General features: G+C 33.8%; 1 protein-coding gene across 1 annotated transcript; it reads left to right on the top strand.

Annotated features, from left to right (window-relative positions):
• Positions 1-10,879: 10,879 nt before the first annotated feature.
• On the top strand, positions 10,880-12,488 carry LOC112706662 (uncharacterized). Its single transcript, XM_025758084.3, has 2 exons — positions 10,880-11,354; positions 12,180-12,488. Exon 2 carries the CDS (start codon positions 12,188-12,190, stop codon positions 12,356-12,358), a length of 171 nt encoding a protein of 56 aa, XP_025613869.1. The 5' UTR covers positions 10,880-11,354; positions 12,180-12,187; the 3' UTR covers positions 12,359-12,488.
• The last annotated feature ends 1,333 nt before the right edge of the window (positions 12,489-13,821 follow it).

Genomic DNA, 13,821 nt, shown 5'->3' with positions numbered 1-13,821 from the left:
CTTATTATATCTTTAGTTTTATATATAATAGTACCAACTGAAGAAATTAAATAACATTTATTTTATTATCATTATTATACATGCGCCGTCATATATATATATATATATATAGGAATGAGAGGTGAGAGAAAAGAGTAACCGAGAGAGAGGAGCTAGAGAACGTAAACCCCACTAAATTTTCGGCTTCGATTTCTTATAATTCGTAACTCCAACAAAAAATTTAATTTGATAAAAAGTATTCGTATCCTCTTCCTTTACACGTTGGCACCACTTTTGATCGATAGAAGTTGACGGTGACGTAACTTCTCTACTCTTTGAGTTTTGCCAACAAAAATTTTAGGAGGCACAGACGATTCTGGACATTTTCTTCTTCGATAGCTCGGTCAGAAAGCTTCTCCAGAGCTTTGAATATTTTGATTCTGTACGAAGGTATGGTTTTAGTTTCTCGTAGTTAATATTTAATGTCACGTGAAAACTTAGGCTAGAAGACCTTAAGATAGGAATGAAATGAATGAATAATTGATGGATTGGGTATATGGTATAAAATGTGAGGTTTAGCTATTGTCAATAATTTACTGTTGAAGTTGGTCGGTTTGGAAAAAGATTTAATATTGGTATTTGTTTGATTTTGAAATAATTTGTTACTGGAAATGATTTGAATGACTGAGAGGTGTTTGGTTTGATAGTTGGGACCCTTGAAGGGTGGCAGAAATTTGAGTCTTAGAGGAGATATTGCCAAAATTTCTATAAAAAGTGGAGTTTTGATTTGAGGTATTATTTTAAAAGGGAAAGAAATTATTATGTGGTTTGTGTATATGAGACTATTTGTTGACCCTCTGTAGCAAGATGTGACCGGACACTTTAACTCTCCGGATTTCCCAATGGGCATGCATATAAATATGAATATTGAATATTATTGAGTTTGGAGTTTAACTCAATGGAATACTATATTATTGAGTTTGGATTTTAACTCCATGGAATACTATACTATTGAGCTTGGAGTGTGACTCCATGGAATATTATATTTGAGCTTGGAGTTTGACTCCATGGAATATTATTGAGCTTGGAGATGTGCGCACAGAGGGACTGTCCAATGGTTAACTACCAGGACTTGTCGGGTTGGCTGTATAACCGACAGATGAGACTCATCAGCCATAGGACAGGCATACATCATATGCATTTGTTTTTTTGCTTGAGTGTGCATTGTTTTGGTTTGCTTAACTGTTTAATTCTGCTTATCTGCTACTTGTTCTACTTGCTGTAAATGCTTCTCTATCTGTGTTTTCCTTGTTTGAATTGTATGTGTATGTTTTCTTAGAAATTCCTCTTGACGAAGGTGTGAGGAGAGAGGGTTGTTCCACCAATGTCTCGGAGGATTGGAGGAGTCAGAAAGTGAAGTATTAAGTTAAAGTTAGATTCAGAACTAGAATACCTTAGATAACTTACCTAACTTTTGGTTTAGTTTATTTTCCTTAAGAATGATTCTGAGTGTCGGAGTTCTAGGAATGTCTCTAGCTCTCCCAAGACCTTTTATATTAACTATGCGGGCACCTTTACCATACTGAAAACCTCCGATTCTCATTCCATACTATATTGTTGTTTTTCAGATGCAGGTCGAAAAGTATCTCATTAGACGTCTGGACACCTGAAGCAAAGTGGTTACTGGGTTATTTTGGTTGTAGTGATGTATATACACGTACTTAGCTTTCTCTCCGCATAACTTATTCTTTTTTATCCTCCTAGAGGTTTATGGAGAGGCAGGATTTTGTTTATATACATTTTGGGTTTTGGATATATATATATATATATATATATATATATATATATATATATATATATATATAATATATATATTATTTTTAAATATTCTCCGACCAGCCTTGATTTCGTGGACTGAGTTAGGAGCTTGTTATTTTGTACCTTTGGCTTTCTATTCCTACTTTTATTACCTTACGTTTGATAGTTATAGTTTTCCCCACACGCAAGTTGTTCCGTTTCCGGAGAGTGGCGCTTTTCCTTTATCGTTCTTGTTTAGTTAATTTTTCAAGGCTCCTAGTCTATTATATTATTTCTACTATTATAAGTATGTATTTTAATTTTTAGAAGTCTAATACCTCGCCACCTCTATTTTACGACTTAAGCGTAAAGTTTTGGGTGGTAGGGTGTTACATTATGGTATCAGAGCAGTTAGTTCCTATAGAGCCTGAGGGATGGACTGATTAGGCTTCTGGACATACTCTAGGTGTGTGTATGTGCTATTAGGATATCTGATTAATATATGTGGCATAAATGTTCATGAGAATGCATTTGGAACTTGAAGCATTAAACTTGCGATATTGAGACTGATCAACTTAATATCACTTGTTTGGTGTGAACAGGGATCAAATGTCGTCTCGTGGATCCGAACGAGGTATTCGGAGAGGAAATCCCGTGGTTGAACCAATGCAAGGACGTCGAGGTGGAAACTCTAGTGCTAGTACAAGTAACGTAAGTCGATATTATAGGTCAATGACCCTTACTGACTTCCTCAAGAGTGGTCCACCTCGGTTTAACAGAAACGCCAATGCTCTGGAGGCTGATTAGTGGTTTCGAAAAGTGGAGAAATTTTTGTACACTCAGCACGCTCCTGAGGTACAGTCAGTGGAGATAGTGTCTCATATGTTGGAGGGAGATGCTCAGAATTGGTGGCAAGAGTTGTGTCATACCTTGCAGGTGGAGTTAACGGATGTCCATTGGCATAGATTCAAGACAGAGTTTTACGGGAGATATTCCTTGCATGCGTTTCGCATTGCAAAGGAGTTGGAGTTAATGCAACTGAAGCAAAAGGATATGTCCGTTGCTGACTATACCCATGAATTCGACAACCTGTACCGTTTCTCAAAAATTTGTCAAGGAAATCCAGCCGATTATGAGGAATGGAAGTGTGCTCATTATGAAAAAGGACTAAGGAGAGACATCTTTAATTACGTGTATCCACAAAAGCTAACAAATTTTACTGAGTTGGTTAAGAAGAGCCAGCTCACAGAGAATTGCTCCATGAAGTGGACACTGCTACAGGAAGATTTTGGTGAGACCACTCCAAAGGAGCCACGTAGGGACGGACTGGGAATGTATTTTCGATGTGGAGCACCGGGACACATGTCTAGGAATTGTTCGCGTGGGAGAGCCACAGATGCGGGTTGGCCATGACAGGATCGAGGTAAGTATGATACCGAATGCGTAGAATGGATTTGTTCTGTGTAGAGCTAGGACCCCGCTTTCGTTTAGGTTACATAATCGAATTGGGAAGTTTAGGACTGGAAAGACTGGACAAAGTTTTGGACTTGGATATGGACTAGGAATTTAGGCCGATAGAAATATTTCTTTGATAACCAGTTAGGTGTCGAGAGAAAAAGTAAGTTGTGATAGATTTAGTGTCAGAGGCTGAACCAGTTTCGATTGTATTACATAAGGTGACACCATTAGAATTGGCAGAACTTAAGAGCTAGATGAAGTGAGTATTAGAAGCGATAAATCCGTCGTTCTAATACCAGCCTGCTTTATAACCCTTCTAAATCGAGCCTCTCTTATATTTTTCACTTTGCGTAGACTTTTAAGCCATTAGAATATCCTGTATTTGCAAACTAAACATGTCAAATCTTTCTGTTTTTCTTTGACATGTTTGAAAATGGGAGTTAGTATGAATCTCTTCCATCTTATTATATCAATTTTCGAGGGTGAAAATTTTTATAAGGTGGGTAGAATGTAGCGATCCTCAGTTTTAAAAATATAAATATAAATAAGTTATAATTTATTTTATAAATTGGAGTTTTCTATACTTAAAAATTATTTTATTATCGAGTTCGATATCTGCCAATATGAGTAAATATTGATACTTTTTACTGAATTTAGCTTTGCTAATATTTCACCAAATACTTTTCACCCTTAAATTACTAATATTATTTAGATTAGTAACTCATATATTATTAACTTTATATATAAATTATTATTATAATTATATTAGCATTATTATTATTATTATTATTATTATTATTATTATTATTATTATTATTATTATTATTATTATTATTATTATTATTATAAAGCACGGAAACAAATATGCATTACGATTGTATATATATTATTATTATTATTATTGTGCATGTGCGCATATATATATATATATATATATATATATATATATATAAAAGGCGGCAGCCATTTACTTAATGGAAAGCCATATACACATATATATAATATTTAGTTATGAGTATCGTTAGTCTTATTATATTTTTAGCTTTATATATAAGGGAATTCTATGGTGCTTATAGTCAAAATAAGCATAGCATATTGAACCTGCGTGTTTAAAGAGGAGAGTGACACGTTGGGGTTTTAGTTTCTTTATAAAAATCTACGATAAACACCGTTTCATTCCATTTTCTTTATTACAAAGTTAATTATTAATAATTAATGTTTTGTGTAACTCTTGGACAATATTGTCTTTGGTATTGGGCTGAAAATTTATTTGTGAATGACTAATAAAGACTAAAAATTTCTTTTCACTAATTAGTAAATAGACAATTATATTTACGATTGCCAAAAACAAAAATATAACTATAGTTATTAGTAATACTTAATTAAGTTTTGGACTATATCATGATATCTCTTATATTAATGTTTTGGATTTTTTAAAATAAATAAATTAAATTTTTTATTTATCAAATATACAATTTAAAAAGTATTTATTAATCTATGTAATATTATTTATCTCATTTATAATAAAAAAAAGTATACATGCATATATCTCAAAATTACATTTTCTTACCCTAAACAAGATACATGTTATTATTATTATTTTGTCATATACCTATTTTGTTCCTGTTGTAAAAGAGATCAAACTAATAAACAAAAAAAGAGGTGTTTGTAGTATATTTTTAGTCTATTTAAAAGATAATTAATATATTTTGTTGAAAATAATAAATATTTAATAATTTTTAATTATAAAACTATTAAAACTTAAAATTTAGATAAGTTATATAAATCGATACGATTTAAATCGTAATAAAATTATATTAATTTTATTATATTAATTTAAATTTGAATAAATGTGTAATATAATGTAAAAGTATATTGGTTTAATTTTTTTAATTTAAACTAAATTTTTTCAGTCAATAAAATTTTAAATTTAAATTAAATTCATCCAATTTTTTTGGTGACTAAAATTCATCCAATTAATAACTATTCATAAAAGTCAATAAAATTTAAAAGAAAATAAATTATGAACGAAAAAATAAATCCTCTCAAAATAAATAGAAATATTTGCGTGCACACATTAATTACCATTTTTTAAAAGCTTAAAATAAATGAAAACTTTTAACTTTTTTACCATAATTAAAATAAAGAAAAACTATTAAAATCAATAAACATTCCTATTTTTTAATAAAAAAACATTTTCAATTAAACTTAAAAAAGGAATCAATAAATCATCAAACATTGTTATTTAATCTCTATTAGTCATTTAAAATAATTCTCAGGCTAATACCAAAAATAATTATTATTCAAGAGTTACTCAAGAGTCAAGACCAGTCCAAAAAAAAAGAGTTACGGACATTAAAATTAGCTTTGTAATAAAGAAAAAAGAATAAAATGGGGTTTGTAGCAATGCTCTTATAAAAAAAAAATTTAAAACTTCTACGTGTCACTCTCTTCCTTAAACACACATGTTCAACATGTTATGTTTACTTTGGCTGTCAGTACACAAAATTTTCTTATATATAATAGTACCAACTGAAGAAATTAAGTAACATTTATTTTATTATCATTATGTTATGTTTACTTTGGCTGTTAGTACCACAGAATTTTTCTATATATAATAGTACCAACTGAAGAAATTAAGTAACATTTACTTTATTATCATTATTATACTTGCGCCGCCATATATATATATATATATATAGGAATGAGAGGCGAGAGAAGAATAACCGAGAGAGAGGAGCGAGAGAACGTAAACCTCACTAAACTTTCGGCTTCGATTTGTTACAATCTAACTCCAATAAAAAATCTAATCCGATAAAAGTATTCATATCCTCTTCCTCTACACGTTGGCACCACTTTTGATCGGTGAAAGTTGACAGTGATGTAACTCCTCTACTCTTTGAGTTTGGCCAACGAAAGTTTTAGGAGGCACAGACGATTCTGGACATTTTCTTCTTCGATAGCTCGGTCAGAAAGCTTCTCCAGAGCTTTGAATATTTTGATTCCGTACGAAGGTATGGTTTTGGCTTCTCGTAGTTAATGTTTAATGTCACGTGAAAACTTAGGCTAGAAGACCTTAAGATAGGAATGAAATTAATGAATAATTGATGGATTGTGTATATGGTATAAAATGTGAGGTTTAGCTGTTGTCAATAATTTACTGTTAAAGTTGGTCGGTTTGGAAAAAGATTTAATATTGGTATTTGTTTGATTTTAAAATAATTTGTTACTGGAAATGATTTGAATGACTGAGAGGTGTTTGGTTTGAAAGTTGGGACCCTTGAAGGGTGGCAGAAATTTGAATCTTAGAGGAGATATTGCCGAAATTTATATAAGAAGTGGAGTTTTGATTTGAGGTATTATTTTAAAAGGGAAAGAGATTATTATGTGGCTTGTGTATTTGAGACTATTTGTTGACCCTCTGTCGCAAGATGTGACCGGGCACTTTAACTCCCTGGATTCCCCCATGGGCATGCCTATAAATATGAATATTGAATATTATTGAGCTTGGAGTTTAACTCAATGGAATACTATATTATTGAGCTTGGAGTTTAACTCCATGGAATACTATACTATTGAGCTTGAAGTGTGACTCCATGGAATATTATACTTGAGCTTGGAGTTTGACTCCATGGAATATTATTGAGCTTGGGGATGCGTGCACAGAGGGACTGTCCAATGGTTAACTACCAGGACTTGTCGGGTTGGCTGTATAATCGACAGATGAGACTCATCAGCCATAGGATAGGCATACATCATATGCATTTGTTTGTTTGCTTGAGTGTGCATTGTTTTGGTTTACTTAACTGTTTAATTCTGCTTATCCGCTACTTGTTTTACTTGTGTAAATGCTTCTCTATCTGAGTATATGTGTTTTCCTTGTTTGAACTGTATGTGTATGTTTTCTTAGAAATTCCTCTTGACGAAGGTGTGAGGAGAGAGGGTTGTTCCACCAATGTCTCGGAGGATTGGAGGAGTCAGAAAGTGAAGTATTAAGTTAAAGTTAGATTCAGAACTAGAATACCTTAGATAACTTACCTAACTTTTGGTTTAGTTTATTTTTCTTAAGAATGATTCTGAGTGTTGGAGTTCTAGGAATGCCTCTAGCTCTCCCGGGACCTTTTATATTAACTATGCGGGCACCTTTACCATACTGAGAACCTCCGGTTCTCATTCCATACTATATTGTTATTTTTCAGATGCATGTCGAAAGGTATCTCATTAGGTGTCTGGACACCTGAAGCAAAGTGGTTACTGGGTTATTTTGGTGTGTAGTGATGTATATACACGTACTTAGCTTTCTTTCCACATAACTTATTCTTTTTTATCCTCCTAGAGGTTTATGGAGAGGCAGGATTTTGTTTATGTACATTTTGGGTTTTGGATATATATATATATATATATATATATATATATATATATATATATATATATATATATATATTCTCTGGCCAGACTTGACTTCGTGGACTGAGTTAGGAGCTTGTTATTTTGTACCTTTGGCTTTCTATTCCTACTTTTATTACCTTACATTTGATAGTTATAGTTTTTTCCACACGCAAGTTGTTTCGTTTCCGGAGAGTGGCGCTTTTCCTTTATCGTTCTTGTTTAGCTAATTTTTCAAGGCTCATAGTCTATTATATTCTTTCTACTATTATAAGTATATATTTTAATTTTCAGAAGTCGTAATACCTCGCCACCTCTATTTTACGACTTAAGCGTAAAGTTTTGGGTGGTAGGGTGTTACATTATGGCCCAACATTAAGGCCCAGGACCAAATAAGACAAAGAGACCCAATCCTTAGATTGGCCTCCCCTCGCAACCGACCTCCATCCAAGAGGTCGGATTCTACACAAATTCCACTCAAAGGAAGTCGGGAGTCAAATAAGCTGGCAGATAACACTTATTCAAATAAGTAACTGCCCCTAAAATCTCTCAACCCACTTCCAGGAGTCAAATCACAACCTCCCTAAGATAAAGGGACGGTTATCCTCCTTAAAAGGTGGAACCACTCCAACGGTGGTTATGAGTTCACCACTATAAGTACACTGACAACCCTCAGGTATCTCTAAGTTCTCATACTCTCTTAACTTGCTTAGACCCCTGCTAACTTAAGCATTGGAGTGTCTTTGCAGGTACCACCACCCTCTCCATCACTCACCAACAAGTCGGACGAAGGCTCTTAACTCAAAGCCAAATTGAAGGCTTTCTTCCCCAGACGATTGGGCCAACATCGCGAGTCCAGTCCACCAACCTTCGGTTACCCAACGTAACATTGGCGCCGTTGCCGGGGACTCAAGTGATCATCCTCCGATGGCGGACAACTCACCTAAAGATGGCCACACCACGACCGATTCAGAACAAGAAAATCTGAACACAGAAAACAACGACGCAGACATGGCCCTCCACCAAGAAGCGAATGACCAGCACAAAGAAGGCACCTCTGGGTTAAAAAATCCAAAGGTAAATTCTTCGGAAGGACGCAAATCGGGAAAGGAAGGACCACCCCATGCGGCAGAGCTAATAGGGTTGGTCCACGGTCATCAAGGGCGTTTGGAGCAGCTAGAACAGGAATTAGAACGCCAACGAGAGGCAGAGAGGAATTTAAGGGAAGAGATAGAGCGGCGAAAAGAGTTAGAAGAAAAACTCTTAAAGTTAGAATCTTCCCTCAAAGGCCGGAACTCTCGCAATGACCGAGAAGACTCGCCCGTGGGGGAGACGACCCGTTCAGTGAGGTCATAATGAGGGCAAAAGTTCCAAGAAACTTCAAAAGCCCTTATATGGACCTCTATGACGGGACCACGGATCCAAAGCATCATCTAAGCAACTTCAAAAGTCGGATGTACCTGACCGACGCTTCTGATGCTACTCGCTGCAAAGCTTTTCCGACCACCTTGACGAAAGCGGCGATGAAGTGGTTCAACAACCTCCCTCCAAGATCGGTCACGAGCTTCGATGACCTCTCGCAGAAATTTCTGGTGCGGTTCTCCATTCAAAAAGATAAGGTAAAACACGCACCGATACTCCTAGGTGTGAAACAAGAGGTCGGGGAACCTTTAAGAGACTACATAAAAAGGTTCAACAAAGTGTGCTTGGAGATTCAAGACCTGCCCACGAAGGCAGTAATCATGAGCCTAGTAAATGGACTCAGGAAAAGCTCTTTCTCTCAGTCCATATCAAAAAGGCACCCTACCTCCTTGAATGATGTACAGGAAAGAGCTGAGAAGTACATCAACATGGAGGAAAATGCTAGACTACGAGAGCCGAGTTGGCGGCCTGGGCACTCTCACTCGCCGAAAGAGAAAGAGAGAGAGAGCCCAAAAAGAAAGAGGAGATCGGCCTAGAGAAGCCGAGGAGATATCACTCTTATACTCCTTGCCATACCGAAAGGTTGCCACCCCCTAGGCCCATCGAGTACCATAAGATGTACGGTCACACTACAAATGACTGTTACGACCTCAAAAACATGATAGAAAAGCACCAAGGATCGAACTCTTGACCTTTCGGATCTAACGCTTTAATACCATGTCATGATACCACTCATCCCAAAAGCTTTAACTGATGAGAAAATGTAACACTAATGATTATATCTCTAATACTCCATAAACTTCCATTGTACACGTTGTATAAATATTTTATTGGCTCCTCATTCTTTCCCTTTAAACTATTATTCATTGGCGAAGTACTTGGTACCCTTTCTTACAATAATTGTGACTTAATTATAGTTTACGTACATATACATAATATTTTCTAAAGATATAGGAAAATTTTCACATATACCAGCCACTTTATTGGTATAACAGTATAACATATACGGATAGGTGGTTAGTAAAATTTTTGTCTCTTGTATAGTGTGTATTGACGAAAAAGTTCACCAAAAAAAGAAAAAGAAAAAGACAGCTAAGGGTAATAAATTTATAGCTAAATGATGATTTATATTGGCAAGCTAGCTACATTAGAATAAATTTTGGATGGCTGGAAGCTGATGGGCTCTGTGAATCAAGTGTGTATGTATATGGAATTCATTAGTTTGTAAATGAGAAAATAATTAAAATAATAAAGTAGGCTGAATTATTTTTTTCTAACACCGATGCATATCCAAAAAGAATAGATAATTTGTTTTAATAATACGTTATAATGACCCAAAAAAATACAAAATTATATAATTAATTATTTACCTATTCTGCAAAAAATAATAAATTAAGAATAATATAATAAATTCATTTTTTAAATTTTTTGATAAAAAAGTTTAATTTTTAACAAAATTTAATTATTAAATCAGTTACTAAACTTATTATACAAATTAATTTTTATGTTAAATTTTATAAAAAATAGACAAATCAACTTTTATTATCATTTAAAAGATATTAAAAGATTATTAAAATTTATTATTTTTTATTTTCATTTAATCATAAATTCAATTCTTTTAGTGTATATTTTTTAATTTAATAATTTAATAACATAATTTTAAATATTAATAACTAAGTGATAATAAAAAATAATAAATATTATTAATTTTTTAGTAATTTTTTATTATTTAATAAAAATATAAATATTTATATAAACAAATAATTTAATATAAAAATTACTATCAAAAGTTATAGATAAATTAAATTAAATTTATTTATTATTATTTTTTTTTTTTATTGACATGGGTTGAACAAACAACTTAATACAGACAAAAAAATAAACTAATCCCTTCTCTCAACTCTCAACCCTGTTATAGCATCCGCCACCGCCGTAAGGAGAGACTCAGCGCTGCCACCGTCCATTGTGCTCAGGGGCCACTGTCGCAGGAAGTGAGAAACTGCCATCGTTCGCTGCGTTGTGGTCGTGCTCCAAGTCTCCCCCTTTTCACTCTCACGATCTCAAAAAATCCCCAAACAAAAATTAAACCCTAGCTTCTTCAAAGGTTCTGCCGCCGCCGTCCGAGGTTGTCGGCGCCTCCGCGTCTCCGTCCTTCCCCCTGTCCCGAACCCAGGCCCTGTCTAGCTCGGCACGTCGTCCTCATCCTCGCTGGCTTCTCTGTTCGAGGTTTGGAGCAGCTCGCCGTCGTGTAGCCCCTCGCCGCTCGCCGCTCGACGTAGTCTCGCCACTCGCCGTCCTGCTGTCCGTCGAAGGTTAGTGGCACTGCTTTCACTTTTTCGGTTATTCCTTTTATGCTCTGTTTAGTGATTTGAGTATTTGACTGATTTCTGAATGTGAATTTGTGAATGTAAATCAAATAATTGATTTTGTGTTGTTGAAATTATTGCTAGTTATGGATTTGTTGAAATTATTCTGCTGTTTATGTAATTTTGAAGCCATGATTTCTAAGCATATTTTATAGAGTATTTAGTGGGATTGACCGTTTGGAAATCATGCTTTTGTAATTTTCTCATTACGAACATGTTTATATTGTCATCATAATAAACATATTAACCTTCTTTAATAATTTTAATTTATGAAAGAAAAATAAGCAGACAAAAAATAGAATAGAAATTACCGTTTGCCTCTGTGTTTGATGGAAATAGAATCAAATTCATGATATTCCCCGCAAGACACTCAAATTTGATATGGTATCTTGTGGAACTCATTATCTATTGTACATTAATTTCATAGGAAATTATTGTATTTAAAAGTATTATGTTGCTGCTGTATCAAATTTCCAAAGTGTGCTTCTTGAGTTAGGGTTTTTGAGGGAAAGAAAGGATCTGAAGATAAAATAGACTTTACCAAATGTGTGCATTATTAATTATTTCACCTTTCAATCATATAATTATAATCTTCTTTTTGGATTATCATTCACATGGTAGGTGTAAAAGATAGTTGTTTTTTATTGACGTGACGAGATATAATTAAATGCAAGTGTGAATCTGTTTTATATTTCGTTAAAATCAAATTCTTATTTTTAATTGTTGAAGAGGAGGGAAAAAAACTGAAGTAAATGGTTTCGTTGTGTTTAGAGTAAGGAATGGGGGACAAGAAGAAGGCTCAAATGTTTGTAAAACTAGTGTCTGCTGCTGGGACTGGATTTTTCTATGTGAAGAGGAAGCCAAGGCAGTTCACAGAGAAGCTCGAGTTTCGCAAGTACGATCCAAGGGTTAACCGTCATGTTCTCTTTACAGAGGCTAAGATGAAGTGATACACCACCTTTCAGTTTCATTTTTTTTATGTGACCATCTTCTAGTATAATCAATTGATGTTAAATATGCATCTAATTTTTTTTGTTGTACAGATTTGTTCATGAGAGATTTCCATATAAGTTGCTGAAAGCTGATCCTGTTCTTAAGGGAATTCTACTAAACCAATAACATTATTGGATGGTTAACAAAGTAGATATATAATAAGTTTTAAGCTGTGACAGATGTTTCAATTGAAACTACTTGACCCCTTCAGAATTTTGAAACCTTCCTAGAATACTTGACCCTTTCAAATTTTTCAGCAGCTTTCCACATTTCTGGAAGTGCTTCCTTCATATTATGTATACTTTCTAAATTCTAATGCATGATCCACTCCTGCTGTTCTACCAGAAATACCCACCTGCATTCATATTATATTTAGATTTTACATGAAATGCATAGATTTGTATGGATTTAAATGCATACTAGAACACTAAATATAAATAGACATCAAACTAGAACCTAAAACAAATTTACTTTAATGCTAGTCATTATGAAAAAACCTAAAACAAGTTTACTTTAGGCTCATCATTGTATTATGAAGTGAGTAATTACCACTATAGTGTGAAGGCCCAATGATTTGTCCGTGGTTAAACCTTTTTTAGGTTTTTCATAATGATTGGCATTAAGTAAACTTGTTTTAGGTTCTAGTTTGATATTCATTTAGTGTTGTAGTATGCATTTAAATCCATACAAATCTATGCATTTCATGTGAAATCTAAATATAGTATGAAAGCAGGTGGATACTTCTGTTAGAACAGCAGGAAAAATCTGATGGGGTCAAGTATTCTAGGAAGGTTTCAAAATTCTGAAGGGGTCAAGTATTTTATGAAGGTATCAATTGAAACATCTGTCACAGCTTAAGTTTATTATATATCTACTTTGTTAACCATCCAATAATGTTATTGTTGTTAGAAAGAATGGGATTATGATTATATAGCTAAGTTTCTATTAGCAACTTGTTATTTCCTTTTGTAAAGGCAAGGCGAAATACTTCTGTGGCACAAAATATTAAGTAATGATAAGAAATTGAGAAAATAATTGGCTAATAAAGCATCACAAATAAGTCGAAATGTAGTAGCTATTATGGACAAAAGATATTCCTCAGTTTCTAGATGTGATAATTTCAGGATTCAAGGGGTACTACTATTAACTAAGAATGATCCATATACTGCACAAGAAGAATCATGATATGCAATAATGAAATCAATGGAAAAATAGCCTAATGAGGATCAACTATTCAATGAATACTACTTTCCGGTGAAAGCTTGGAATTTTGGTGCTTCCTCCTTCTGTGATATGCTTAACTTGTGCCCTTAGGAAAACATTTTTTTTTTATAAATGGAAGAAGATGGTATGTAATTCAGTATAACGATTAGTTGGTAGTAATTTTCAAATAACCTATTCTAATTCCCAAGTATTCCAT

Source organism: Arachis hypogaea, chromosome 8 (assembly GCF_003086295.3).
Source record: "Arachis hypogaea cultivar Tifrunner chromosome 8, arahy.Tifrunner.gnm2.J5K5, whole genome shotgun sequence".
NCBI lineage: Eukaryota > Viridiplantae > Streptophyta > Magnoliopsida > Fabales > Fabaceae > Arachis > Arachis hypogaea.
Note: the sequence above shows the minus strand (reverse complement) of the source record. Positions and strands in the feature narration are given on the sequence as shown.